General features: G+C 55.2%; 1 protein-coding gene across 3 annotated transcripts; it reads left to right on the forward strand.

Moving 5' to 3' along the window:
* The first annotated feature begins 1,259 nt into the window (after positions 1-1,259).
* On the forward strand, positions 1,260-25,176 carry ENDOV (endonuclease V). Of its 3 annotated transcripts, none has more exons than XM_058561822.1 (9): positions 1,260-1,352; positions 1,689-1,860; positions 8,229-8,363; positions 8,589-8,628; positions 9,680-9,792; positions 10,962-11,030; positions 11,358-11,486; positions 14,431-14,504; positions 15,376-18,877. In XM_058561822.1, the coding sequence occupies exons 1-9, from the start codon at positions 1,297-1,299 to the stop codon at positions 15,515-15,517; spliced, it is 930 nt and encodes a 309-aa protein (XP_058417805.1). In that variant the 5' UTR covers positions 1,260-1,296; the 3' UTR covers positions 15,518-18,877. The 3 variants fall into 3 exon arrangements, with proteins under 3 accessions (XP_058417805.1, XP_058417803.1, XP_058417804.1); XM_058561820.1 differs by lacking the exon at positions 15,376-18,877 and adding an exon at positions 24,633-25,176 and having other exon boundaries at positions 1,261-1,352; XM_058561821.1 differs by lacking the exons at positions 14,431-14,504; positions 15,376-18,877 and adding an exon at positions 24,633-24,755 and having other exon boundaries at positions 1,261-1,352.
* The last annotated feature ends 542 nt before the right edge of the window (positions 25,177-25,718 follow it).

Raw genomic sequence — 25,718 nt, forward strand, 5'->3', positions numbered from 1 at the left:
TCCTGCCCTCAAACACTTTAGATCGTCACTGAAACCGAAGTCAAGGTGTCATGTAAAGAGCAGATGCTCCGTGATGGCATTCAGGACACACAGCCCCAAAATGTGGCTGGCACATTGGCATATTTGTCAATGCCCCAAAATGGGGGGGTTTGTCTGCCCATGGCAAGACATGGCCAATAGTCAAGAGGCAAGGTTATAGGAGAGAAAGGACTATTTATTAAAGCTTGCTAGCAAGGGGGAAGATGACCGACTAATGTCTCAAAGAACCATCTTAAGGGGGTACAAAATCTTACAGCAGTTACATAGGCCAGTGGGTTATAGGGGAGGGGGTTAGGAATGTGGACCCTCAGGTGTTACAGACTGGGAGTCACCACATCAGTCTTTTCCATTTTCATTGATGATGGCTATCAGCATAGACTCTCTGTTCAGGGGTCATCACATTCCTAAAGAACTCAAAAGAACAAAGGTATCTTATATCTTACAGCAGCTGGGAGGTACATGCACAAGCAGGGGTGGTAAAATCTACAGAGCAGTTAGATTTCCTGGAGGGTGCATATCCTGCTGGGTTAGTTAGTCAGAGGTCATTCAAAGTTGCAATAGGGTTTCTTTTCTACCATCTGGCTTCCCTTCTGTCAACCTTGTCATGAGCCGGTATCACATTGAATATCCCAAGCCGAAGCAGTTGGAGAAAAGGGCAGAAGCAGGAAGGTCACTCTGCTCTCCCATTTCTCACTCTAAATCCCCCATGTGGAAGGTCAGCTCCCTTATCAAGAGGAAGGGAGACATCCTTATCACCAGAGAGGCCGGGAATTCAGGGCGCGAAGGTGTATACACAAACCTTGCCAGGCCCTCATCACTTAAGACGCATAGCCCAGACCCCTCTGTCTTGCCAATTCTTCACAAATTCATTGTTTCTTTGTCTAAAAGGTATAGAGCTTCCCGCTCTGGTCTTCCGGTCTTCATTCTTGGGGGAAGGCTCCGTGCACAGGTAAACAATCAGCAAACGTGCATGCTTCTCTCCTGTTGATCTGTGTCAGCTGAATTTCCAGACCTGCAGGGCCCCTAGGAGGGGACAACTTTCCTTCTTCCACACAGGCAGCCCTGACCCGCCCGACTCCGCCGGCCTGGACCGGGGCAGGGCTGGCACCTAGCCACTGGGCGGCGACGTCTGCGGACCCGGTCAGGCCAGCTCCACGTGTCCCGACCCGGCGCCCCCACGGCCAGGAGGGCCGCACGGCGTCTGCGCGCAGCGCCTCCGGAAGTGACGACAACGGAAGGGGCGCCCGCCACTGCGCCATGGCCGAGGAGCTGGCGGGGAGCCCGCCAGAGGAAACGTTGTCGCTCTGGAAACGGTAATGGGGTCGAGGGACGCGCAAGACCCGGAGGCTGGAGCGACGTGGCTCCTGGTCGACCTCCGACCTCGTGACTCCAGGCTTTGGGGACGCCGGAGCCCGGGCCCACTTCCGGCGCGCGGACGGACGGGGCTTCGGGAGTTGTAGTCCGCGGGGTCAGCTGCGCCCCGCTTCCGGCGCCGGGTCTGGGGTTCCCGGGGAGGGGGTTGAGACCGGGAGGGGCCCCGGGAAGAGCCCCAACTCCTGGGCCTGGGCCTCCGCGGCGGGCGCCGCAGCCAGACCCCGGGCTTGGGGGAGCTGGGCCGAGCGGCCTGCTGGACGTGTGTCTGCCCTCAGGGAACAAGCCCGGCTGAAGGCCCGCGTCGTAGACCGGGACACGGAGGCGTGGCAGCGGGACCCCGCCTTCTCGGGCCTGCAGAGGGTCGGGGGCGTGGATGTGTCCTTTGTGAAGGGCGACAGTGTCAGCGCCTGCGCCTCCCTAGTGGTGCTCAGCTACCCTGAGCTCGAGGTAACCGCGGGGGTCGCTGGCCAGGGCCCTCCCGCTCGGGCTCGGGGTGCTTTAGTGAGAGAGGCAGGGCTCCGGGACAGGGAACAAAGTCAGGGTAGAACCCCGCTTCTCCGTTTGTAGGATTTCATTAATAGATTGGGAAGTCCTTGAAGAAAGTAGGAGAGGGGGTGAAAACTAAAGGAGATTCTGTGACTTAAGTTTGAATTAACTCATGATCTTTACTTCAAGCTGATTGTCATCTTGAGCTCCCTTCTCAGTGACCCGCACAACACACCCCCAAGTTGCCCAAGCTGGAATCCTTGTCTTCCTGGACCCTTCATCTCCAGTCACACGCTAGCTACATTTTTTTCTGCCTCCTAAATATCACTGGAGTCTGTCCTTTTGTCTGTGTCCCTGCTGCCCCTTCCCTGGCTGTGCCACTGTCACCCCTTCTGTAGATGCCGAGCAGAATCTTCACTGGGCTCCTTCCTTCCAGAATTGCCCTCGGTGGTCCCTTCTCCATGCTGCCAGCAGAGCAATTTTCCTAAAAAGCAAATGTGACCACATCACCACCTAGTCCACTTAAAACACTTCAGTGCCCATCCCATGACCTCGTGGTAAGTAAAGGTCACACTCGCTGACAAGGCGTAAAGGCCTTTCTTGATCTGACCTCTGCATAATGTAACGCTGTAGGCTCAGCTCTCACCAGCACCCACAGTCCTCACCCACTCGCCACTTCCCACTCTGGAGGACTTGGGATTCCTCACACACACAGCATGCTGTCTCTGCCTGCCTGACCTCTGCGGTGATGTTGCCTCTCCTGGAATATTCTTCACCTGGCTAATTCTTGCTCATCTCAGGTCCTCCAGTAAGCCCTTCCTCGTCTTGCAGCACCCTCTCTTTCCTCTTTATCACGCTGGAATTGAATTGGCCTGTCTGTCTCCCCTACCAGAATGTAAACTCCATGATGGTAGGAACCATGTTGTCTTGCCCACTGTTGGTAGCTTCGGCACCTAGCTCAATGCCTGGCATGTAGAAGACACTCGAATAGACGTGCCTGTGAGTGAACAGTATGCCCACTATTCATTTGGAGTCAACAGCTCAGGAAGCCTTGGCTAAAGAAGAGCTTGACAAGAAAGTTTGTGCTGCAGCGTTCCCCCCTCCCTGCTCCTCTGCCTGCTCGAAAAGACGGCCTCTTCCTGCCTCAACGTCTTTGCACTTTCCTGGGAAGACTCCTTTAGTCAAAATTTTGCAAAAATGAACTGAGCGCCTGCTGTGTGCTAGGAACTGAGTATAGGGTGGTGAAGGAACCAGAGCCCCTGCCCTCATAGGTCCCCTGGTCCTTTTGTAGAGTGGCGTTGAGGGTAGGGCACAGATTCAGAAGCCAGACTGCTGGGGTTCCTACCTCTGGAACTGCCATCCCCACTTAACCTCTCTGGGCCTCCATTTCCTCTTTTCTAACTGAGGGATGATGACAGTATTCATACCAACTCAGAGTTGTGGTGAGGAGTAAGTGAGATCGTGCATGGAAAGCAGTTAGCTTAACAAGCACATGGTAAGCCCTCAGTAAATAATTGTTAGCCACTGTTAACTCTTAGGATGACTTCACGCATTTCAAGACCCAGTTCACATATTCCCATCGCTCTGTACCTTTCCCTGGCTGCAGAGTTAAGCACCCCCTCAACTCTGTCCTAGGCCTCTTTCTTATGCATCTGCTATTACAGCACTTCTCACATTGTATTAAAGTTACTGGTTTACATTCTGTCTTTCCCACTGGCTGGAGGTTCTCAAGGGTAGAGAGATGTCGTATTTCTTCTATAACCTCAGCACCGAGCAAAGTGTCTGCTACTAGGATGTAGTCAGCATTTGTCATCCTGTGCCGTGGAAGCTTAGAGTAGGAAAGGATCTTGGAAGAGTCTGGTCCAGTGGCTCCCAAATGCCCCATCATGGGTCTGCACAATCAGAGTCACCTGGAGTGTATTTAGAAATGCAGATTCCGGGCCAGCCCCGTGGCTTAGCGGTTAAGTGCACGCACTCCGCTGCTGGCGGCCCAGGTTTGGATCCCGGGCGTGCGCTGACGCACCGCTTTTCAGGCCCTGCTGAGGCCACGTCCCACATACGGCAACTGGAAGGATGTGCAACTATGACATACAACTATCTACTGGGGCTTTGGTGGAAATAAATAAATAAATAAATAGTTTAAAAAAAAAAGAAGAAATGCAGATTCCGTAGGCAAATCCATAGGAGCAGAAAGTAGGTTTGTGGTTGCCGAGGGCTAAGGAGTGGAGTGGATGGGGAGTGACTGCCAATGGGCACAAGGTTTATTTGGGGGATGATGCAAGTATTCTAAAGTTAGATTATGGTATTGGTTGCACAGCTCTGTAAATACCAGAAAACATTGAATTATACACTTCAAACAAGTGAACTTTATGGTAGTCAATTATATCTCAATAAAGTTGTTTTTAAAAAAATATTGATTCCAGAGCCCTACTCCATTTACTGGAAAAAAATCTCCCAGTGTATGGCCTGCAAATCTGCTTTTTTAAACAAGCTTCCCTGTGATTCAGAAGCAAAGCCAGGCTGGGAATCACTGGTCCACCTATCATGCAGCCAGGAATCCTTTCCTCAGCATCCCTGACGAATGATGGCCTCACAATGGAGCCCATTCCATAGTTGGACACCTGGTTGGAATGTTCTTTTTCTTACAGAGATGAAATTTACTTGTTTGTGACTTCTGCCCATGGATTCTGCCTGCAGGCAGCACAGCACAGAACAGACCTTTCTCGCCCTCCTAGGTGTCATCCCTTCCACTATGTGAACACAGCTGTGTGCTCTCCTGTCTTGCCTGCTGCATCCTGGGAGTCTCGCTGACGTGGCTTCCAGCTCCCCCGCTTGCTGCTGGCCCTCTGGTACGCCCTCAGTTACTGGGGTCTGTCTTTACATCTGGGACCCAGAGTTGAGCTACTCAAATGTAGTTCACCCCAAGTTCAGTGGGCCTAACACACGTGTACATCATTTCCGTAAATGCAGCCTAAGATGGTGTCAGCGTTTAGGGGTCCTGCGTCGCCAACTTAGGTTGAAACTTGCAGATCTTTACAGAGATTACTGACTGTTCACATCATGCCCACACACCAAATACACAGTTGAATTTTTTTCCCCTGATTTTTAACTTGAAAATATGTAACCCTACTGAAAAATCGAGAGAATAATACATTGAACCCCTGTACATGCTCTGTTTGGATTCCACTGTGTACTGAACGGTTTGAGAATGCCTCCCAGAGGTGGTGACAGTTCACCCCTGAGTACATCAACAGGCCTGTCCTGAGCATGACACTCTTCTACACAAGAGCAGTGTCATTATCACACTGCAGAAAAATCCCCATAATCCCATAAAGTCACCTGAATCCCATCCCACACCGCGTGTACCCAGTGGTCCCCGTCTGTCTCTTAAGGCTGCTTTGGTTTGGTGTTCTGACCTGTAGGTTCCCACACAGATTCTGTGTCACAGTCGCTGCTGCCACTGGGCTGTGTTTACTGTGGCGTCTGGTTGGTCCAGTTTGTTGCCTGTTTTCTTTACTCTTTTTTCACTAAGATACATCTTAAGTCAACTGTTCCAGGTCAGTTTCCCCAAGTTCACAGTTGGCTTTTTCAATATGTGGGATCAGATCTCCTTTTATTTTTGGAAAGTTTCTTGGATTGTGGTTTTAAGTATTAGTTCTATTTATTAGTTCTGCTCCATAGTTTGTTTCTCTTCTTCAGTCATAGGTATGCTGGGTTTTCTGTCTTTCCTGTTTTTTTGTCCATTTCTGTCCTGAGTTCTGAATTTCTGCCTTGTGGTGTTCTTCTCTATGTACTGTTTAAGAGAAGTTAACTTTCCTCTGCCACACGACTGGTTGGGGGCGGCATTTCATCAGCTGACGAGTTTTGACTGCTGCCAGCTGAGTTCCTGTACTAGCTTTGTGCAGCCTTTCACTGTTCGTTTTAAGTTGTATTTTTTTTTTTTTAAAGAGTTTATTTATTTTTATTTTTTCCCCCCAAAGCCCCAGTAGATAGTTGTATGTCATAGTTGCACATCCTTCTAGTTGCTGTATGTGGGACATGGCCTCAGCATGGCCGGAGAAGCGGTGCATCGGTGCGCGCCCAGGATCCAAACCCGGGCCGCCAGCATCGGAGCGCGCGCACTTAACCACCAAGCCACGGGGCCGGCCCTTTAAGTTGTATTTAAACAGGTAACTGGAGGGCCTGGGGCTTGGCTGGCTTCTTGGGTTTCTTAGATCATGAGGGACAGTGAAGTGTAGTCGCTGCCATAATGGTGCCTTTTTCTGAGGCGAAGATGGCCAGCGTGTCTTCCGATTCTTTGACACTCTTGTTTCCAAAGGACCTTACGCTTCCGGCCTTGCTTTCTTCACTACGAGCCCCCAGGGCTCACCTGCTTCTCCCCAGAAGCAGCTTCTCCCCAGAAGCAGCTTCCCAAGAAGGCTGCTCTTGGCCCCACGTACTTCCAGGCCTTTTCCTTCTGGTCCTTGCTGGCTGGGGCTGCCCACCAGATCTCATTCCCTCAGGTTCCCCACCACTAGGACCCGCTGCTCTGCCCCTCGCCCAGTCCCCACTCCTCACCTGTCTTTGCCCAGTGTGGTGCCTGGAGCTGGCTCTGCTGGCCGGGCTGTTTATTTCCCCACGTAGGTGTACACTGATGTTTGTAATGGGCTCGTCTCCTGGTTATGCCGTGGGCACAGGGTACATGGGGTGGTATCTCCTCTCCTTGTGGATCTCTGGTTTCTGGAGCTTGTGCGGAGAGCTACAGATGTAAGCAGCCGCCATCATCCTGTGAAAACTCAGGCCACACTTGAGCTTCACATGTGTCCCTGTGAAAAGTCATACTGTTGTGTGGGGTGCAGCACCCCCCCTGCTGGTTCACTGTGAATGGACTTCTCTGATCTGTCATCTGGTTGGACTGTGCCCACTTTGGGTCATCGGCAGTTTGATAAGTTTCCTATGAGTCATTGATAAAAATGTTGAAAGGACAAGCCCCACCCTCCATACTAATAGAGAGTGATCCCTTCCCTTAGGGACATGTGGTTTTTGTTTTTTGTTTTTTGTTTTTTTTTAATTTTATTTATTTATTTATTTTCCCCCCAAAGCCCCAGTAGATAGTTGCATGTCATAGCTGCACATCCTTCCAGCTGCTGCATGTGGGACGCGGCCCCAGCGTGGCCGGAGAAGCAGTGCGTCGGTGCGCGCCCGGGATCCGAACCCAGGCCGCCAGCAGCAGAGCGCGCGCACCTAACCGCTAAGTCACGGGGCAGGCCCAGGACATGTGGTTTTGACCCAGCTTCAAGGGAGGGGTGCAAGTTGTGATTTTGAAAGCTATCACCAAGAGTTTGGGGGGTGTTCACTAACAATCCAGGATGTCTGAGGGTTCTGGAGAGTGTGTGCCTAGTGGGAAACATGTCTCCGTCTCAGGCCAGTCTCACTCTAAGGGACCCCAGGCTGCCATCACTGTACTCTGAGTGGGTCCCCTACGGTTCCAGTCAAGTACGGACAAGGCCACCCTCTTGCCTGCTGTGTTAGGAACTTTTCAGTTTGAAGACCAGTCTCTGCCAGAGAAGCCCTGAGAAAGGGAGCCCTGACCATATGGGCCCCTACCTCCAAACTTGACCCCTCAGACGCATGTCCTCCTCTCCTCCCAATTTGCACAAGGCCTTCTAGCGCCCCACTGACTTCCCAGGCGCTCCAGCACGCCACGGTGTCTCCCCTTCTCTCTCTGGGATTGTTCGCAGTTGCAGCCTCAGAATTTTTCTTTTTAGGCTCTCCCATCCCGTGGGACCCCTGTTCTCTTTCAGGCTGTCTAGCTCTGAGATCACGCCTGTTTGTTTCTGAATGATTTGAAATCTCTTTTTATAAACTTGGAGTTGCCTTTCTTTCTGTGCAACCTCTGTGAAGTCCTGGCCTTTTCTTCCCGGAGGCCCGTTCTCACGTGCAGCGGCGGTGTCCTGGTGTCCTGAGTCCCCTCGCCCTCCACTCAGGTGCTTCTTGCGCTTTGTCTTCTTTGAGCCTCCGAACAGCCTGGTGCAGTGGGATGGGGGAGGCGTCAGCTCTAAGTTACAAAGGAGGCGGCCTGAGGAGGGCCTGAGACCCACGGAGTGCAGCCAGCACCTTTGAAACGTCAGCGGGTTGATTTCCTGCCACCAATTTGCAGGGCAGATCATCTGTCCTTTCTTGTACTTTCCTCCCAGATAGGTGAGGCAGGGAAGGGGGCGAGGGGGTGGGCCTGGGAGAGGGAGAGGGAGTTAGCAGTGAAACAGATTGATGGATGAAGGGCTGAGGGCGTGTGGGAAGGCAGGTGGCCGAGGGCCGAGCCCTGCCCGTGACCTGGTGCCTGGTGACAGGTGGTGTATGAGGACTGCCGCATGGTGAGCCTGACGGCCCCCTACGTGTCAGGCTTCCTGGCCTTCCGAGAGGTGCCCTTCCTGGTGGACGCAGTGCGGCGGCTGCGGGAGAAGGAGCCCCACCTCATGCCCCAGGCAGGTACCTCGACTTGGGAGGGAAGGCCTCTGCAGACCACCACCACCCAAGCCTAGTGAGCTGCCTGGAGAAGATACACTTTGCCTTGAGGAGAAAGACAAGGCTTTCTAAAAAGCTGGAACCCAGAAGTGACTGTCCCACCCCTCCTCCTGCTCCCGGACGCCCCGGTCTGATGGGCGAGGGGCAGTTCAGCTGACTGTGACTTTCTCCTGTGGCTCTTCCAGGTCCTTCTTGTAGATGGAAATGGGGTGCTCCACCACCAAGGTAATCCTGCTCCCGAGAGACAGGGCCCAGGAGGGCTGTGGGAAAGAGGCCAGGATGGGGTGGGTCTGCCCCCAGGGCCCCACACAGAAGGCCTGTACCCTGCCCTGGATTCTCTGCCACCAGTCTGGCTCCAACAGCTCCTTTCTGGGCTTGATTTCCTTGTCAGGGCCCCACCAGTAAAGAACCCCTGCTTCTCTTCACCCCCACCGCTTTCCTGCCTGGCCCCAGGGCCTCCCCCAGCACCCTGTGCGGGCCCATCTCAGGTGCCGCCCCCCCAGGTTGGACCTGCCACCAGAAGTCACAGGGCCTTGAGTTCAGCTAGCCTGTCCTGCCAGCAGCCTGCCCTGCGTCCTGACAGGCCCTTGCCTAAAAGTAGACAGGAACGGACAGGAGTGCCCCTTCCCCACGGAGGTGGGAAAACCTGCTCCCACCTGGGCCCTGGAACCTTGGCCTGGGGGAGAACCATGGAGAGGGGCTGTTTTACCCTCATACACAAACCTGGGAGTGGGACAGCAGAGGGAGCCAGGAAAGGGTGGCCTTGGGCCTTTTGTCTGCTGCCCTGGGAGCCTGTGGGCCCAGAGCCAAAGGGTGGACATGCTCCACCCTGGACGCTTGTGCAGGCCTAGCAGGCCATTCCTGGGCCGGGGCCCCAGTCGTTGCAATATGGGCCATCTGGCAGGAGCCCCAGAGTATGTGTTGGGGGCGTAGGGGGCAGAGACACAGAGGCCTGATGGCGGCCACAAAGAGGAGAAGAGGATGGAAGGTGCCAGAAAATGAAAGGAGAAATGGGGTCAAGTATTGTGAGCATGCTAATTAGGCCCTTGATCTGGTTAGAGGGAAGGAGATGTCCTCCACCCTGGGCTGACACCCGTGAAGTCAGGACAGAGGTCAGGCTGGGGCTCCAAGTGCTGTCTCCCCAGCCCTCGGCCCGCCGACGGGCCTCTGTTTGGGGAAACTCGCTGAGGTTCTGGTTTGTCCCTAGTTTCCATACCGTCTCGAGACTGCTTGGCTCACTGCCCCTCTGCCCCAGCCTCACCCTCTGCCCCTACAGGCTTCGGGGTGGCCTGTCACCTCGGCATCCTCATAGACCTGCCGTGCATCGGGGTAGCCAAGAAACTCCTGCAAGTGGACGGGCTGGAGAACAATGCCCTGCACAAGGAGAAGGTGAGGGGTGGGCCTGTGGGGGGCATGCAGGCTCAGACGGTACGCACCTGGGACAGCCACAGGGACAGCGGGGGGACGCTGGAGACTGCCTGCTCTGGGCAGCCGTTGCCTGCTGACCCTCTTCGCCCCGTCCTGGGGTCTGGGATCCCTGACCCTGGGTAAGGAAGACCCGCTTTTCTCTGGGCCTGTGTGTTCCCCGTGGGTGGTGGGTCATGGCGGCAGACTCAGGAGCCTCACCGAGCGCCCTCTGAGTGCCTTCCCCAGCCTCCTGGGTGCACTTGCCTCTCCCGTCCCCGCCACCTCCGGGCTGCTGGGTGCCCCACTTAGGGGCACAGCCTCTGGTTACTGGGGACAGGACGTTTGGGAGCCTGCACAGTGCTCCGTACTTCTCCCTACCCCCTGCCTCCAGGCCCTGCTTGAGGTGCCCCCCAGCCCGCCTGGGCATTTCCCGGCCCCACTTTCTCCCGCATGTCCCTCCTCTGGGCCCCTGTGGCTGGCACTGGGGATGTGATGCCCCACTCCCAGGATTGCCCATGACATGCCCAGCTCTCCCATTGGACGGCAAGCTCTGAACAGAGGTCATATTTGTCTCATTTCTCCAGGCAGTCCTGCATCTGCATGGAGCAATTGTTTGAGTTGACAGGGACCCCAGACCCAACTCAGGTGACCCCTGACCCACTTGGTGCGCCAATCCCCACTCTTCCCAGAAAAGTTTGTTGAGTTGAATCAAATATGCCCCAATTCTCAGCAGGAGAGAAAGCAGCAGGAAGTGGCCTCGGCATGGGTTGTGGCCCGTTGGCACCTGTGTGTCCACCAGCCTGGAGCCTCCACCCCCCAGCACTGTGGTGTAGGCAGGCTGTTGCGCCTTCTCCAGGCCCCCACCTTCTCTGCTGTAGAGCAGGGAGGAGAGAGCTGAGCTCCAAGGGCCTTGTCAGGGTGGGACGTCAGAACGGGCAGTGCCCTGGTCGCCGGCCCTGTTCATGGGGTGGGATGGGTCTGAGCACGGCCGTCAGGCCACTGGGCTTTGTCTGGGCTGTGGCCACACGCGGGGTCAGCCCTTCCTTCTCCTTGTCCGTTGGCTGCTCGGGTTTTAAAATAAATGAACAGGCGTGCCTTCAGCTCGTCATCAAGAAAACATGTTTTTCCAAGTCTTCTTTCCCATTTCCCAGATACGACTTCTGCGGGCCAGAGGAGACTCTTTTCCTCTGATGGGAGGCTCTGGAACTGTCCTGGGCATGGTGAGTGGCCAGGGGCCTGTGCCTCACCCAGGCAAGCCCCTCAGCCGAGGGTCAGCTGCGCCCTGAGTCAGCACCCATGTACACACATGCGCTTGCACACGCACGGGCCCCCATCCACCTCTCCCCATCTTGTCCTGTGCCCCAAGCTGTGCTGAGGGGACCTCTGGGCTGCGCTTGCCCCTCCCTGTCCCCAGGATGAGCAGCAGAAAGGTGCCCCGAGGGTGCTGCAGGTACCCCCAAGCCCCCACCCGCCACCCAGGACATGTCCACCCTCCAGCCCTCAGAGCTTGTCCGCCCAGTGCCCTGACCTCGCCTTCCTTGTCCCAGGCCCTGAAGAGCCACGACCATAGCACCAAGCCCCTCTACATCTCTGTGGGCCACAAGATCAGCCTGGAGGCGGCCGTGCGCCTGACCCTCGTCTGCTGCAGGTTCCGGGTCCCAGAGCCCGTGCGCCAGGTGGGTGGGCTGCCAGGTGGGTGGGCTGGTACACACCACCTGCTCTTTCCTTGCACCAGCGCCTGTAGGAGAGCCTGGTTGGGCCGTGCTGGGCCTTGGGGGGAGGAGGGGGTATCAGAGGATGCAGAGCTCCCGGGAGCTCATCTTGGGGCTCTGCCCTGCCTGGGCCTTGGGGTTCACTGTGCTCTTGCGCTCAGCCTCTCAGCCTCCTGTACCCAGTACCAGGGTCATCAGGAGAATCTGCTGACGTCAGCTCAGCTGGGAGAGTGTCCTGCCAGCTCCCAGCCAGCCCCTCAGGGCCTGACCTGCCCAGCTGGCCTGGGAAGGAGTGGCCGTCCTGGGCTGGGAGGCCCCTGCAGGGCTGCTGGGCAGCACTGAGGAAGGCCTGTGTTGGCACCAGGGACGTCAATTAGGAGACTCCAGGGTGTGGCCGTGCCAGGCACCCAGCACCTAAATCAGGGCTATACGGTCAGAACTCTGGTGAACGGGTTGGCTGAGCTGAGAAAAAGCTCAGCCTTCAGGAGATAGAGCTGAGGGCAAGATGCCCACGGGCCCACCTTGGGCTCAGCCGTGACGAGGGGTCACTAGGCACGAGTGGGTGTGTGTCCCAGAGAAGCCCGCGGAACGAGGAGGATCCATAAGAAGCTGTCCTCAGGAAGAGACCGGCTGGAGGAGGGTGGAAGGGCAGTCCAGGCCCAAGGATCAGTGTTTACAAAGGCCTTGGGGAAGAAATGAGTTCGATGCCAAGAAACTCAGAGAAAAGTGTGGCTGGAACCATGGCAGGGAGGCGCATTGTTGGTGGAAGCCTGTGAGTGTCCTGGGATAGAGCTCCAGGCTCCACCACAGCGACTTGGATGTGAGTTGAGAGGGCACACGGTCAGATTTGCCTTCACAGGCGGCGGCTCTGCAGCTCGGAGGAGCTGGGGGAGCTGACCTGGACAAGAGGCGCTGCTTTCTGTACAGTTTCTGCAGCCCAGCTTCAGAGCCTGGGCTGCTCGCTTAGTGCTGGTCTGCTGTGGGATGAGAGGGCAAAGTACCTACAGGTCTCCCTGGTGCCTGCTAATCCCCATCTCCCCTCGGCCTGTGCTGTGTCAGCTCGAGGTGATGCAGAGGGGCCACAGGCCAGACTGCCGAGAGCCAGTCTGCCCAGCTCAGCACCAGCTGGTGACACTGGTGGAAAACTCAAGGGCACTGGCTCTGCTTCTCCCACCTTGGGAGGCCCCACTGCCCTGCTGCCCGTGGCTACCAGCTCCTCAGAGCCTGGGGCCTTCCCCAGCTGCTGGTGTGCAGCCTCCAGATGGCAGCAGCAGGCTGCGCGCAGCTGTGGCTCAGCTGGCACAGCTCCTGGTGCCAGCTACTGAGGGCTGTGAGTTGCCGAGGCCTCTCCGGTGGCTTCTCAGAGTGGACTTGCTCAGAGTCCACCAGCCTCAGCCTCCCTCTCTCCCCGTCCACGGCTCCGCTGGGTTCGTAGGTGTGTGGGTTCTCAAGCCTGTGATGCATGTCCTGGCCCCCAGAAGACCTTTCCTCCTCCATTCCCATCCACCTGTGCAACCTTCGGGAAGAATACCCAAGAACTCTCCCCAAACCCTCAGAACTGAGGACTCTGTTGTGCTGTTACAGTGGGATAGGTCCCTGTTCCCTCTATGCCTCGCTTTGCCCCAGAGTGGGCATTGGTCCCATCTTTGCAAGTGAGGGTATAGCCTCTACCTGCCTTGAGCACCTTAAGGAGGGCGAGGACTGTGTGTCTAACCTTCAAGAAGAGCCTGCTGAATTCCTGGGCCTACACTCCCAAGGGAGAAAAGCCAGGGGCCCACAGTCCCTGTCTCTTCCAGGAGTGTGGTGAGGCCCTGTCCAGCGGCACTGGCTCTCTTGGTCCATTTTCTTCCTGGCCCGCTTGCCTATCAACAATTTGCCCTCCTGAATCTACCCAGAAGCTCCTAGGAGAGGATGAGAGAGGGGCCTAGTGCCTGCTCCCTCTTTCCATGGCACCTGTGGGTCCCCCTCCCTAGGCCACCGAGGGGGCCCCTTGGTCGCACTCCTGCTGCATCCCTGGTGTCAGGCCTGGGCTCTCTCCTGCAGGCCAGGCCGAGCGGCTGCAGGGGCAGGTGAGAGGTGCTGCCTCTCACCTCAGGGCGTGTCTTCCCACCAGAACGTCCTGCTGCCCACCCCGGCACGCTTGCCTGTTCACTGTGAAGCAGAAGCAGTCTGGGGGATTAGCTGTTGTGTCCTGTACAGGTACCTGAAGTGGGGCTAAGCCCATCTGAGGCAGGATCAGGGGCCTTCCTGAGGCCAGACCCCCAGGAGGGGGACAGTGGGAGTCAATCTGTGGGAGAGCTGGGGCAGCAAGATCGCTGGGGGTCCTGCTTGGGCCTGAGCCCCTCCCCAGGGGCCTGCCCTGATCCTAGCTTGTGGCCCACAAGCCCCCTTTCATTCAGTGACTTCACAGAACTTTCCATAAACACTTCCCCAGGGCTAGAGGTTGTGACTGATGCTAGTCAGGGAGGCAGATGGTGAACCAAAAGGGAGGTCAGACAAGCTGGCCTGAGGAGAACCCTCCAAGAAGAGGGTTTTAGCAGAGAAACCTTTGGCTCCAGCAAAACTTACAGGAAGCAAAAGCTATAAACCCAGTGAAAACCACGCGGCTCCAGCTGAAACGTGGAAGGGACCCAGAACCCGCACCTCAACCTGTTCACTTGGGCCCTTGGAGACCTGCTGTCACAGGACTTTGACTAGAGGGCCTAGCATCCCGCCCCCCAACACCTATGGGGCTGCTGCCCCTTGTCCCGAAGGCTGGGCCTGTGATGGCCTGACACCTCCGTGGGCTTTCTCAGGAGAGAGAGAGAGCGTCTGCACCACGCTGTTCGGGGGCGGGGGGTGGGGCTTGTCCAGAGGCCAGCGCAGCACCCCAGCCCCCACCTCTCACTTGAGCCATCCCTTTCCTCAGGCTGACATCCGCTCCCGAGACTACATCCGCAGGACCCTAGGAGTCCCCGGGCCCCCCGCCTCAGGGCGGGAGAGGTGAGCACTGGGGAGGCTGGGTGGTTGGTTAAGGGTCAGCTCAGTGGTGCCCACGTGGGCCATTTCTGGTGGCTGAGCCTCTCCCTGCTGCGGCGCTGCGCTCAGGCCAAGTGGGGGACACAGAGTCCCTGAAAGGACGGGAGAGTTGAGGGGCCTGAGTGGACTCCGTGTCCAGTGGAAACTCTCCAGAAAACCACCAGGGCTGCCCCCACCTGCCTTGGTCCACTTGCCTGTGAGGCACTGGGGCGTGGGCTCCACAGAAAGGGCGTGGGAGGCCAGCGACCTGGTTCGTGTCCTGGCTCTGCATGACCAGCTGTGTCATCTCCGCTCTCTGAGCCTCACTTTCCTCGCCTGCATGGCAGGCACAGTAAGTCTTGTCTACGGGTTCTCGTGAGAGAGCCTGGCTCGGAGAGTCACAGCCAGCAGTGCCCAGTTATTTAATGCTGACAGCACCTTGCCACAAGACAGGCACTGTGATGCACGTCACAGGGGAGGAAACTGAGGCACAGAGCATGGATGAGCGGCAGAGAGGTTTCAGTCCGCAGTTGGGGTTCTGAGCCTGGGCTGCAAGCCCCAGGCCAGGAATGGGTCCTGCTGTCTCCACCGGGAGTCCTTTCGAGCGGGACCTTCCCTTCTGCTCCTCTTCCCTCTAAGTCCGAGGCTCCCCTAGGCCTAGCTAAGCTGCTTTGAGAACTGGAGGGAGGGTGCGCTGGGACCCTTGAGGTCTTGCCAGGGTGGGGTGGCCAGCTTGAGTGCATGTGGCGCCTGAGGATCCATGTCAACGATAGCTTCCAGGGACCACCCAGGGAGAGAGGGTGTCTCTGGGCTGGCTCTGGCATTTGACGCTGCCCCTTCTCAATGTCATTACTAGGAGCCAGAAGGCACAGAGGCCAAAGGCGTGCCCCCAGTGGGGCTCAGAAGAGCCTGCAGGTGAGGGCAGACCCCTCGAGGCCCACAGCCCAGGCCCCAGGACCCACCGGAAAGCCCCAGACCCAGTCACCCAGGAGCAGTAGGGCATGGGCTGGGAGTGGAGCAGAGTGGACGCTGCAAAAAGTCTCAGGCCGCCTGCCACCCCACTCCAGCCTCGGAGCAGTAACCGGCCCTGGGGGAGTGGCCCCCACAGCACCAGATGGGGTGCCAGGCCCCGAGGACACAAGACACAGCCGGCAGGGGTGGCTGCCCCTGCTACTCCACAGTGGGTCACGAGGCCTGGGGCGGCCCCGGAGAGAGCTCAGTGGAAGACATTGCTCACAGGGCAGAGCAGCAGACCCAGAGAGCATGTGAGATTATCCCTCAGGAGCACGGGAAGGGGATTCAGGGTTTATGGGGTTCTTTGGGTGTTTTTTGTTTTTTTCTAAAAGTGCCCAGGTGGGCTTACAGCTGCTGCCTGCATGTCCATCCACAGCTCCTCCTGGCCCATCCCTCCTTCCAATACACATGCCGCTGCTTTTTTTGTTTTTGCTTTTCTTCATTTTTAAACCAGCCCTCCCTCACCCTGCCACACTTAACCGCCTCTGCCCCGACCTGGGAAGGGTCCAAGCGGAGGTGGCCCTGTCACGCTCAGCCCCTGGCTGCCCTGGCCGCCTTCCAGTGTGCCTGCTGCTGGCACACGCCAGGGCCTGGAGGAAGCGGGGAAGAGCATCATCTCAGCCTGGAGAGGCCCAAGGGGGACAGGCACAGACTGAGGGGCTGGGTGTCAGGCTCTGCTGCCCTGGCCGGGGGCCCTGAGAGTGAGCAGCCCCATCCAGGAAGCCGGTTGAGGCCGTGTCCCCACTGGGTTCGCCTGCCGATAGCTCTCCCCTGTTCCTGCCAGCACAGCAACTTCCCCGCTGCCAGCTTCCTCCCCCAGAGGACCAGCCTCAAAACTCATCTCCACTGTAGGGAAGCACGGCACTGCCCACAGCCCCTGGGCGCCCCCTCAACAAGCAGCCGCCAGTCCTCCACCTGCCGGCTTGCCCCCCCAGACCTCCAGTCTCCCTAAAGACTCTGGAATCTTGGCTGAGAGGCATGAAGAAACCTGTGGAGGCCTTTCTTGCCATTCATGTTGCCTCTCAAGAAGGTACTGGTTGTCATGGTTTGACAGCTTGGGACAGAGGGAGGGCCTGGGTCTCAGCATGCTCTCCATGCCCCCTCTGGTATCTCTCCTTTCATTCATGATGAGAAGTGAGCTCTCCGCCGGGGCCTGAACCCCTGGGAGAAGCAGAGGGGACAAGTGAGCTGGGCAGCCTCCGGTTTGGGCCGGCAGAGCTCTGTGCCCCTTCCCTCCTCCTGAAGCCCCCTTGTGAGGCAGGGCCTCAGGTGGGGGCTGTGGGCAGGCCGAGCCTGCGGCGGCTGGCCCATTTCATGGTAGCAGCCTCTATTCAGGACATTTCAGTAGTAAGCGGGGCCACCCAGGTGCTTGTGGGGCTCCACTTGATGGCCCACCAGGGTGAGCAGGTTCTAGCATGTTCCACAGGTGCCTTTGAGGGGACTCCTGTAGGTGGGAAGGACCGACCCAGGTTCTGATCTCCAGTCCTGCTCAAGCTGCCTTCCCAGGTGTCTGCCCTGGCACCTCCTCTCTCACCTCAGCTTCCACTCTCTGCCCCGTCCTAGGACTGAGAAAACCCCTGCTCCTCACAGCCAGGGGTGCGCCAGGGGCCCTCAGTCCCTCCCTGCCTCCCCAGCAGGCCCCGGGCCGTCTGCAGACCCGCCCCAGGCGCCGGATGCTGTGCCCGTGACTTCAGACCCCGCACCACAGTCCCCATTTCTTTTGGCTCACCTGTGCCCACACGCACGTGGTGCCCCAGCCTCCCCTCAGGGCCGAGTGAGACGCACACAGTCTGTGTCTTGGGGAAGACAGTGGAAGGCAGCATCCCGTGGAGCTCTGAGAGCGGGTCCCCTGATCGGAACCTGTCTTCTCACCAGGGTTATAAACACTGGCTTAGTCAGGTTTGGGCGGGAGTGTGAGGATATGTGTCAAGTGTCTTGCCCGGCGGTGGACACACTGTTTCTGGTAAATGAAGGAGGGGTGGGAGTCCAGCACCAAGAGGGCTCCCGAATGAGATGTTAGTGGTCAGGGGGAGGGACAGCCTGTCCCCCTAGCATCTGTCCCATGGGGTCCTTTCTGAGGTGAGAGGGAGCATGGTCACTGGGCACAGACAGGCCTGGGCAGGGCTCCTCCAGGGGGCTCACACCTTGACTAAGCACAGCCATGGGCCTGGGGGCCACAAGTCGGGGGGCAAGAACCGATAGCGCTGCACCATTCTCACCCTTGAGCTGGGGGCTTAGGCACCCCCCATACGTGTCCCCAGACCCAGTGAGGCACGGGTGAGGCAGGTGTGTGCGTGGCCCTGGGAGAAAGAGGCCGAGGCAGGACAGGGAGGACTGGTGATGGGGTGGCCTTGCCTGGAGCAGGGCGTGGGGGTCTGAGCAGGGGAGGTGCTGGCTCCACGTGGCTCCCACAGTACCCAGATTTCTGCCCGCCCTCAGGGCACCCGTGGACAAGGGAAGCAGTGGCACTTGGCTGGGGCTCCAGGCAGCAGCTGCCTCATCCCACCCACCTGCTGAGTCCAAGGGCGCCGAGCCACCCCAGACGTGCCCAAGCCTGGTGCCCAGGATGCTGTGCCAGGGTGGCCAGGCCACAGCGCCCTCAGGAGACTCAGCCCCAGCCTGCTGCCCGTGTAGGTCCTGTGGCCTCCCCAACAAAGTTCTTGGCCCTCCCTGCCTGGTGCTCCATGGCCACTGCCCTCCTAACTTCTTCCAGGTCTTTCCCTGCTCAGAGCTCATCAGGACCAGGGGGTGGAGGGGAATTCAGAGCACAGGATGGAAGCCAGACAGAGCTGGCTGGGCCTGACTGCCTTGTACCGACTGGCTTTGGGCAAAGCTGGGAGCCTCTGGTGGGGATAATGCCTGTCCTGCCTCGCCAGACAGCTGTGCCCTGTGTGGAATGGGCGTGGCCCAGAGCCTGGCACAGTAAGTCCTTGACAAAGGAAGTGACATGTTTCGAGAAGTCGGGCCACGGAGGCCAGGATTCATGGCCATCAGTCTGCAAGGCCATGCTAACTCTGGTGACAAGAAGAAAGAGGAAGGTAAAGGAGTCCTTGTCTCCCACCAGGCTCCTCACGCCACCTTGAGCCCCAGAACACAGGCCTGCAAGAGCTGCACAGACAGAACCCTGCCTCCTGCCCACCGCACGCCCAGGCGGCAGGACTGCTGCCCATGGGTGCTGGGGGGCTCGGGGTAATGCCGCAGCAGTGTCCCCTGGGGACCCACCTCTTTCTAGGGGATGTGCAGAAATGGCCATAGCCTCCTACTGGGGTGGGCGTGGGGCTCTGCTTAGAGACGCCAGTTCCCCAATGGCAGAGAGGTGGGTGGGGCTTCCAGACTGAGGTTATGACCTGCTGCAGGGGGGGGGCCCCCTATCCCTTTTGTCCCCTCCCCCTCAGTGAGGAGCAGGCCAGAGCCTGGAGATAAGTTTGCGGACAACTGAGTAGTTTTTGTTTGTTTTGAGATTAAAGTCACATAACAAAAGTCACTACTTTAAACATTTTTAAGTGTACAATTAAGTGCTTTTTAGTGTATTCAGAATCTTGTGCAATCATCACTACTATCTAGTTCCAGAACTTTTTCATCACCCCGAAGGGAAACCCTGTCCCCATTAGTAGTCACTCTTCTCCCCCCACCCCCACCAGCTCCTCGAAATTGCTAATCGGCTTTCTGTCTCTGTGGACTTAACGATTCTGGGGACCTCATATGGACAGAGTCACACAGTGTGCGACGGTGTTGGCTTCTCTCCTTAGCACAGTGTTTTCAAGGTTCAGCCATGTTGTAGCGTGTGTCAGTACTTCACTTCTTTTTAAGGCCAAATAAAATTCCATTGTGTAGAGAGACCACATTTTGTTTATCCATCATCCGTTGATGGACATTTGGGTTGTTTCTGTTTGGGGCTACTATGAATAGTGCTGCTATGAACTTGGATGTGCAAGTTTTTGTATGAACTTATGTTTCCGGTTTTCTTGGGTCTGTACCTAGGAGTGGAATTGCTGGCTCATATGGTAACTCTGCTTAACTTTTTGAGGAATAGCTATACTGTTTTCCACAGTGGCTATACTTTTTTTACAGAACCCCACCAGCAGCGCACAGGGTTCTAATTTCTCCATATCCTCACCCACACTTGTAATTGTCTGTCTTTTTTGATTCTGGCTGTCCTAGTGGATGTGAAGTGGTATCTCATTGTAGTTTTGATTTGCGTTTCCCTGCCAACTAATGATGCTAAGTACCGTTTCATGTACTTATTGGCCATTTGTACATCTTCTCGGGAGAAGTGTCTACTCACATCTTTTGCCCTTTTTTTAAATTGGGTTGTCTTTTTGTTGTTGAGTTTTAAGAGTTCTGTGTTCTGGAAACCAGACCCTTTTCAGTGATATAATTTTCAAATATGTTCTCCCACACTGTGGGTTGTCTTTTCATTTTCTTCTTAGTGTCCTTTGATGCAGGAAAAGTTTGTAAATTTGGTGAAGTCCAATATAACAATTTTTCATTTGTTGCTGTGCTTTCAGTGTCATATTTAGGAAACCATTGTCTAATCCAAGGTCATGAAGATTTCCTCCTTTGTTTCCTTCTATGAGGTTTCAGCTCTTGCATTTAGATCTTTGACCCATTTTGAGTTGATTTTTGTATATGGCTATTTGGGGTCCCTTGCAATTCCATATGAACTTTAGGACCAGCTTGTCCATTTCTGCAAAAAAAAGGAGTTGGAATTTTGAGAGGGATTGCACTGATCAATTTGGGGAGCATTGCTATCTTAACAGTGTTAAGTCTTCCAATGACTGAACACAGGGTGTCTTTTCATTTATTGAGGTCTTTTTAAATTTCTTTCAACAATGTTTGGTAGTTTCCAATGTACAAGTCTTGCACTTCTTTTGGTTTAATTTATTCCTAAGTATTGTATTCTTTTTGATGCTATTGTAAATGGAATTGTTTTATTAATTTCATTTTTGGATTGTTCATTGCTAGCGTACAGAAATACAGTTGATTTTTGTATCTTGTGTCCTGCAACTTTGCTATATTCATTTATTAGCTCTAATGGTGTGGTGTGTGTGTGTGTGTACTTTAGGGATTTCTATATGTAAGATCATGTCATTTCAAATAGAGATAGTTTAACTTCTTCCTTTCCAATCTGGATGCCTTTTCTTTCTTTTCTTTGTCTGACTTCACTGGCTAGAACCTCCAGCACAGTGTTGAATAGAAGCGGTGAGAGCGATCATCCTTGTCTTGTTCCTGGTCTCAGGGGGAAAGCTCTCAGTCTCTCACACTGAGTAGGATGTGAGCTGCGGGGGTTTATAGACACCCTTTATCAGGTTGAGGAAGTGCCCTTCTGTTCCTAGTTTCTCTGTGTTTTATCATGAAAGGGTCTTGGATTTGTCAAATGCTTTTTCTGCACCTATTGAAATGATCATTTTCCTTAACTCTATTAATGTGGTGTATTACATTGGTTTTCATATCCTGAGCCATTCTTGCATTTCTGGAATAAATCCCACTTGGTCATGGTGTATAATCCTTTTACTATGCTGATGAATTCAATTTGCTAGTATTTTGTTGACGTTTCTTACATGTATATTCATAAGGGATATTGGTCTGTAGTTTTCTTTTCTTGTGATGTCTTTGTCTGGCTTTGATATCAGGGTGATACTGGCCTCACAAGATAGTGAGGAAGTGTTCCCTCCTCTTCTGTGTTTTGGAAGACTTTGAGCGGGATTGGGGTTGATCCTTGTGTAAACCTGTGGTAGCATTCACCAGGGAAGCCGTCTGGCCCTGCGCTTTTCTTTATTGAGAGGGTTTTGGTTACTGATTCAGTCTCTTGAGTTGTGGTCTATGAAGATTTTCTGTTTCTTCTTGAATCAGTTGGTAGGTTGTGTGTTTCTAGGAATTTGTCCATTTCATCCAGATTATCTAAAGTGTTGGGATACAATTGTTCATGATATTTTCTTTCTATTTCTGTAAAGTTGCTAGTAGTGTCCCCACTTTAATTCCTGATTTTAGTAATTTAAGTCTTCTTTTTTGAGTCAGTCTGGTTGTGAGTGGTTTCTAAGGAGCCCTCTCCCTACCCCCAAGATGCCCCAGCAGTGACTTTGGCTCAGAGTTGGGGGGCAGGGCAGAGTCCCCTACAAGATTCACAGAGGGACAGAGCTCAACCCACATCTGCCTTCAAGTGCTTCTGGCTCTCCTCAAGCAGACAGGCACCCAAAGGTGCAAAGCCCATGCCATCAGAAACTAATTATGGCCCCACTAAATCCTCAGCTAAGGGTCTGACCTCAGGGGCGTGGGGTTCCAGGAACCAGTTGGAGGACAGCAGAGGCAGTGTATAGCCCTGGGCAGGCTGAGCTGGGAGTTAAGCCTGGAAGGGAAGGCTGTTGGGTGGGAGTCTGAGCTTTAAAGGGACTAGAGTTTCAGCCGCAGCCTCAAGGAAGAGAACCCATAGAAGTGTGGAATGCCATAGGCCCCTTGGCCCTGTCTCATGGCCACACCAAGGTCGTATCAGAGATGAGATGAAGAGAAAGAGCATTTCAGCAGCTTGCTGAGACCCCTGGCCCACCCCGGGGTCGTGGGTGTGGATACAGCCCAGAGCTTCTCTGAGGGAGCCGGGCTTAAGGGAGCAGGCTGCAGGGGTCAGGGGTTGGGAGTGGGCCAGGCTAGGGGTTCAGGTAGAGGGGCGGTGGCAGGGTGATAGGATGGGTGCAGAAGCAACTGGAGGAAGCCAAGTTCAGGGCTGGTAACCTGCTCGCCAAGGTCATTCATGAGAGGCCTGGAAAGCAGCAGGGGTGAGGAGTGGGGAGGTGGCACATCCTGCCCACCTCCACCCCTCACCCCAGGGGCTCTACCTTGCTCCCTCACCCTGGTGCAGAAGGGCATGTGGGGGCCCTAAGTGCAGTGGCATCTCGGCTTCTTCCTGCAGAACCTTAAAAATAGGGCCGAGATGATGTCCATCTCTGCAGACCACAGCCTGCCCCAGAGCCAAGAATAAGTCTTGAACCACTCAATAATTCAAGTCAGATCTAAATAGATTTTCCTGTTAACCTGGCAGCCTCTGCGCCCCTTCCCCAGGTCCCCACCCTGCCCAGGGGCTGAGAGTGAGAGAGGGTCCCACAAAGTGGGTTGACCTGGCCATTGCAGGTCACTCAGGCCCCTCAGGATTCCCAGCCTCAGCGACCTCAGCTTGCCCACCCTCCTCTCTCTTGGGGCCACCAGGAATGGAGGCATTCAGGGCTGGATGTGGTTCTTTATGATCAGGCCAAGGCCAGGCCTGGGGACGAGGCCCAGCATGGTCCTAGCTGTCCCAGAGACCCTTCCCCTGCCCCCAACTTTCTGGCCACAGGCATTGGCTTGTTTGAGCCTGAGTCTGAGCCATGCTCCTCTGCCCTTTCAACCACACCTCCCCTGTCCTCCCAGGCTCCTGGGCTCCCACCCCTCCAGAGGCTGAGGGCCAACCCAGGGTCCGGGGGAGTCAGTTCCCCCACTCAGGCCCCAGTCACTGGTACACGTGCACTCCTCAGCATCTGTTTTCCTGCCCCCTCCTGGAAGGGTCCCTGAAGGGGCTTCACCTGGGGCTCCATGGGCCAGTGGGAACAGCTGGGGATAAGGAACTAGAGCCCTGGGTTCCAGTCCAAGGCCCCTGTGCTTGCTGGGGGCGGGGGGTTGTCCTCAACAGCCTGGCCCACCCACCCAGGTTTGCCTCAGCCCCAGCAGTCCCTGCTGCACTGCCAGGGCCAGGCCCTGCATGGAGTTTTACCAAATTATTAATTAAAGGCACAGGCGTGCGGCAGTACTGACATCCAAATGAATAGCACACTGGGTAATTAGGCAAGGTGTCATGGAAATGATGGAGCATGGCCCGCTGTCCCCAATTCACCTCCCGGGAAGCAGGAGCAACTTCTCGAAGTTTCCTACCACCATGAGCAGCGCTGGGGGCAGGGTGGAGAGTGCAGGCCGGAGGGGCCAGGGCACAGCTGTTGCTTGTGGGCAGGGCTGGGGCCCCCCTGTCTGGTTCCTCCCCACCCAATGGGGAGAAGAATGGGGAAGGGGGAGGGAAGGTGGGAGGCGGCCAGTGGAGGAGAGATGTGGCTGAGACAGACAGACAGGCAGACCTAGAGTGACCCAGAGGGAAATTGGGGAAGCTGCTGGAGGGCCATGGGGGGCAGGGGAGGAAGACCCAGACTCCAGGAGTCAGAGGGTCCTGCCCTGGAGGAGGAGACAGCTCCCTGGGCCCTTCCCTGGGGTTGCAGGGCCTGATCGAGAGCTGCAAGTGGGGAGCAGGCTGAGTGTTATTGTGGTTTTTAGTTATTTAAATTTCATTTGTTTTTTATCAAAGTCACAAATGTACATAGTTTAAGTAGTCAGATAATTCTGGAAGACTTGTAATGAGAAACCAGCAGCTCCTTACCCACCCACCCCTCTCCTTTCCTGATTTTCCCTTCTCAGAGGCGAAATTGTATTTTAGCTTGGTGGAATTTTTCCTTTTTTTATTTTCTTTGGTATTTACTTCTACATAACTTGCTAATGTTGCTTTTTTTTTTTCAGATTTAGAAATTACCCATTGACTTCCTGCTGTGGGGATATGTGTTCCTTCACAGGTAGCCCCTCATACACCCTCACTCACACACTTTCCTTCCACTCATCTCCTTTTGGTTGAACCAGAATTCCATGTATGCATTATTATTTCTTTGCACATACTATTCACAGCTGAGTAACATATTGTAATTGCATCTCCTTTCTTGTACAACCTCTTATTTTTCATGGACTTAATAATTGCCTTGTGTCTTGGGTTTGGTTTATTTTCTTTGTAACCATTACAGTTTATCCCCAAACCCTGCAATGGAAATATAAATCTCTTTTTGGTGCATTAAAAACATTAGGCCATTTATGAATTTGTTTTTTCATGGAACCTGTGGTAGCCAACCTCCAAGATGGCCCCCAGTGCTCCATACCTCCTGGGATTTGTGTAGTCCTCTGGCCACATTGAATCAGATCGGTCTCTATGGCCAATGGAGGTGCAGAGGTGAGGGTGTATCACTTCTGATACTAGGCCATAAGACACACTGGGACTTTTGTCTCGATGGTGTCCTCTTTCTCTCTTCGTCTCTCATCATTCAGTTTGAGGGGAGTTGGCTGCCATGTCATAAGCTGCTCTGTGAAGTCCACATGGCAAGGAACTGAGCCTACCTGCCATTCACCATGTGAGGGAGTGCACCCTCCAGCCCTGGTCCAGCCTTCAGATGCCCGCAGCCCTGGCTGTCATCTTGAGTGCAACCTCGTGACAGACCCTGAGCAAGAACCAACTAGCCAATCTGCTCCCAGGTTCCTATCCCTCAGAAACTGTGAGGTAACAGATCTTTCTTCTGGGGTAGTTTGTTACACAGCAAAAGATAACTAATAGAGCCATCCCTCCCATATCCACCTGTCTCACTTGCCTTGTACGTCTGCCACACATCCATCACCAAGGACGTCTCTCCTCCCTCACCTCACTCCTGTGTTGACGCCCTTCCTTCACGGATCCCATGAAGTCCTCTATTTGGAGCTGTTCCCTTGTTTCAATGGTATGCATCATCTAGTGGCTTCTTGAGAACAAGTATATGAGAGCTACAACCCCACTCTTGCCCCCATCCCAGAAACCACTGCTCCTATTGGTCTTCCAGCAGGGAGACCTGGGAAAGTGGCTTTTTTTAACTACCTGAAAGAATTTTTCTTTCTAAGGCACAAGGACACCATGATGTCTTTCAGGTGTCTGTCAACAGCCTCAGAATGAACTTCGTTGTCACGTTTCATGATGTGTGAATCCCAGGTGTGGTGGGAGATCTGCCATTCCCTCCTCTGATCCTATAGTGTTGCATGGGGCGAGGCCACCACTATCCGTGGTGCTGCAGCCAGTGCTGGGTGGCTGCCTAGGCTGCCAGCGAGATGCTGGAGGAGCCTGTGTTCTAGCTTACTCCTCTCCAGCTTCCTCCCCTCCCTGCAAATCTTCAAGATCACCTCTCCTCCAGTCCTGACCCTGGCCTCCTGTCCAGGGCCTCGCCTTTCGGCACCAGGCTATCTTCCTGCCCAGGGCTCCTCCATCGCTCTGGTGAGCAGACCCCACACGGGTTCTGCAGACGGCTGGACTTGGAGTAAGAGCCTGCAGGTGTCTGAGCTGAGAACTCCCCAGATTACATGTGACAGAAACCGACTTAAACCACCTTAAGC

Source organism: Diceros bicornis, chromosome 18, assembly GCF_020826845.1.
Source record: "Diceros bicornis minor isolate mBicDic1 chromosome 18, mDicBic1.mat.cur, whole genome shotgun sequence".
NCBI classification, from domain to species: domain Eukaryota; kingdom Metazoa; phylum Chordata; class Mammalia; order Perissodactyla; family Rhinocerotidae; genus Diceros; species Diceros bicornis.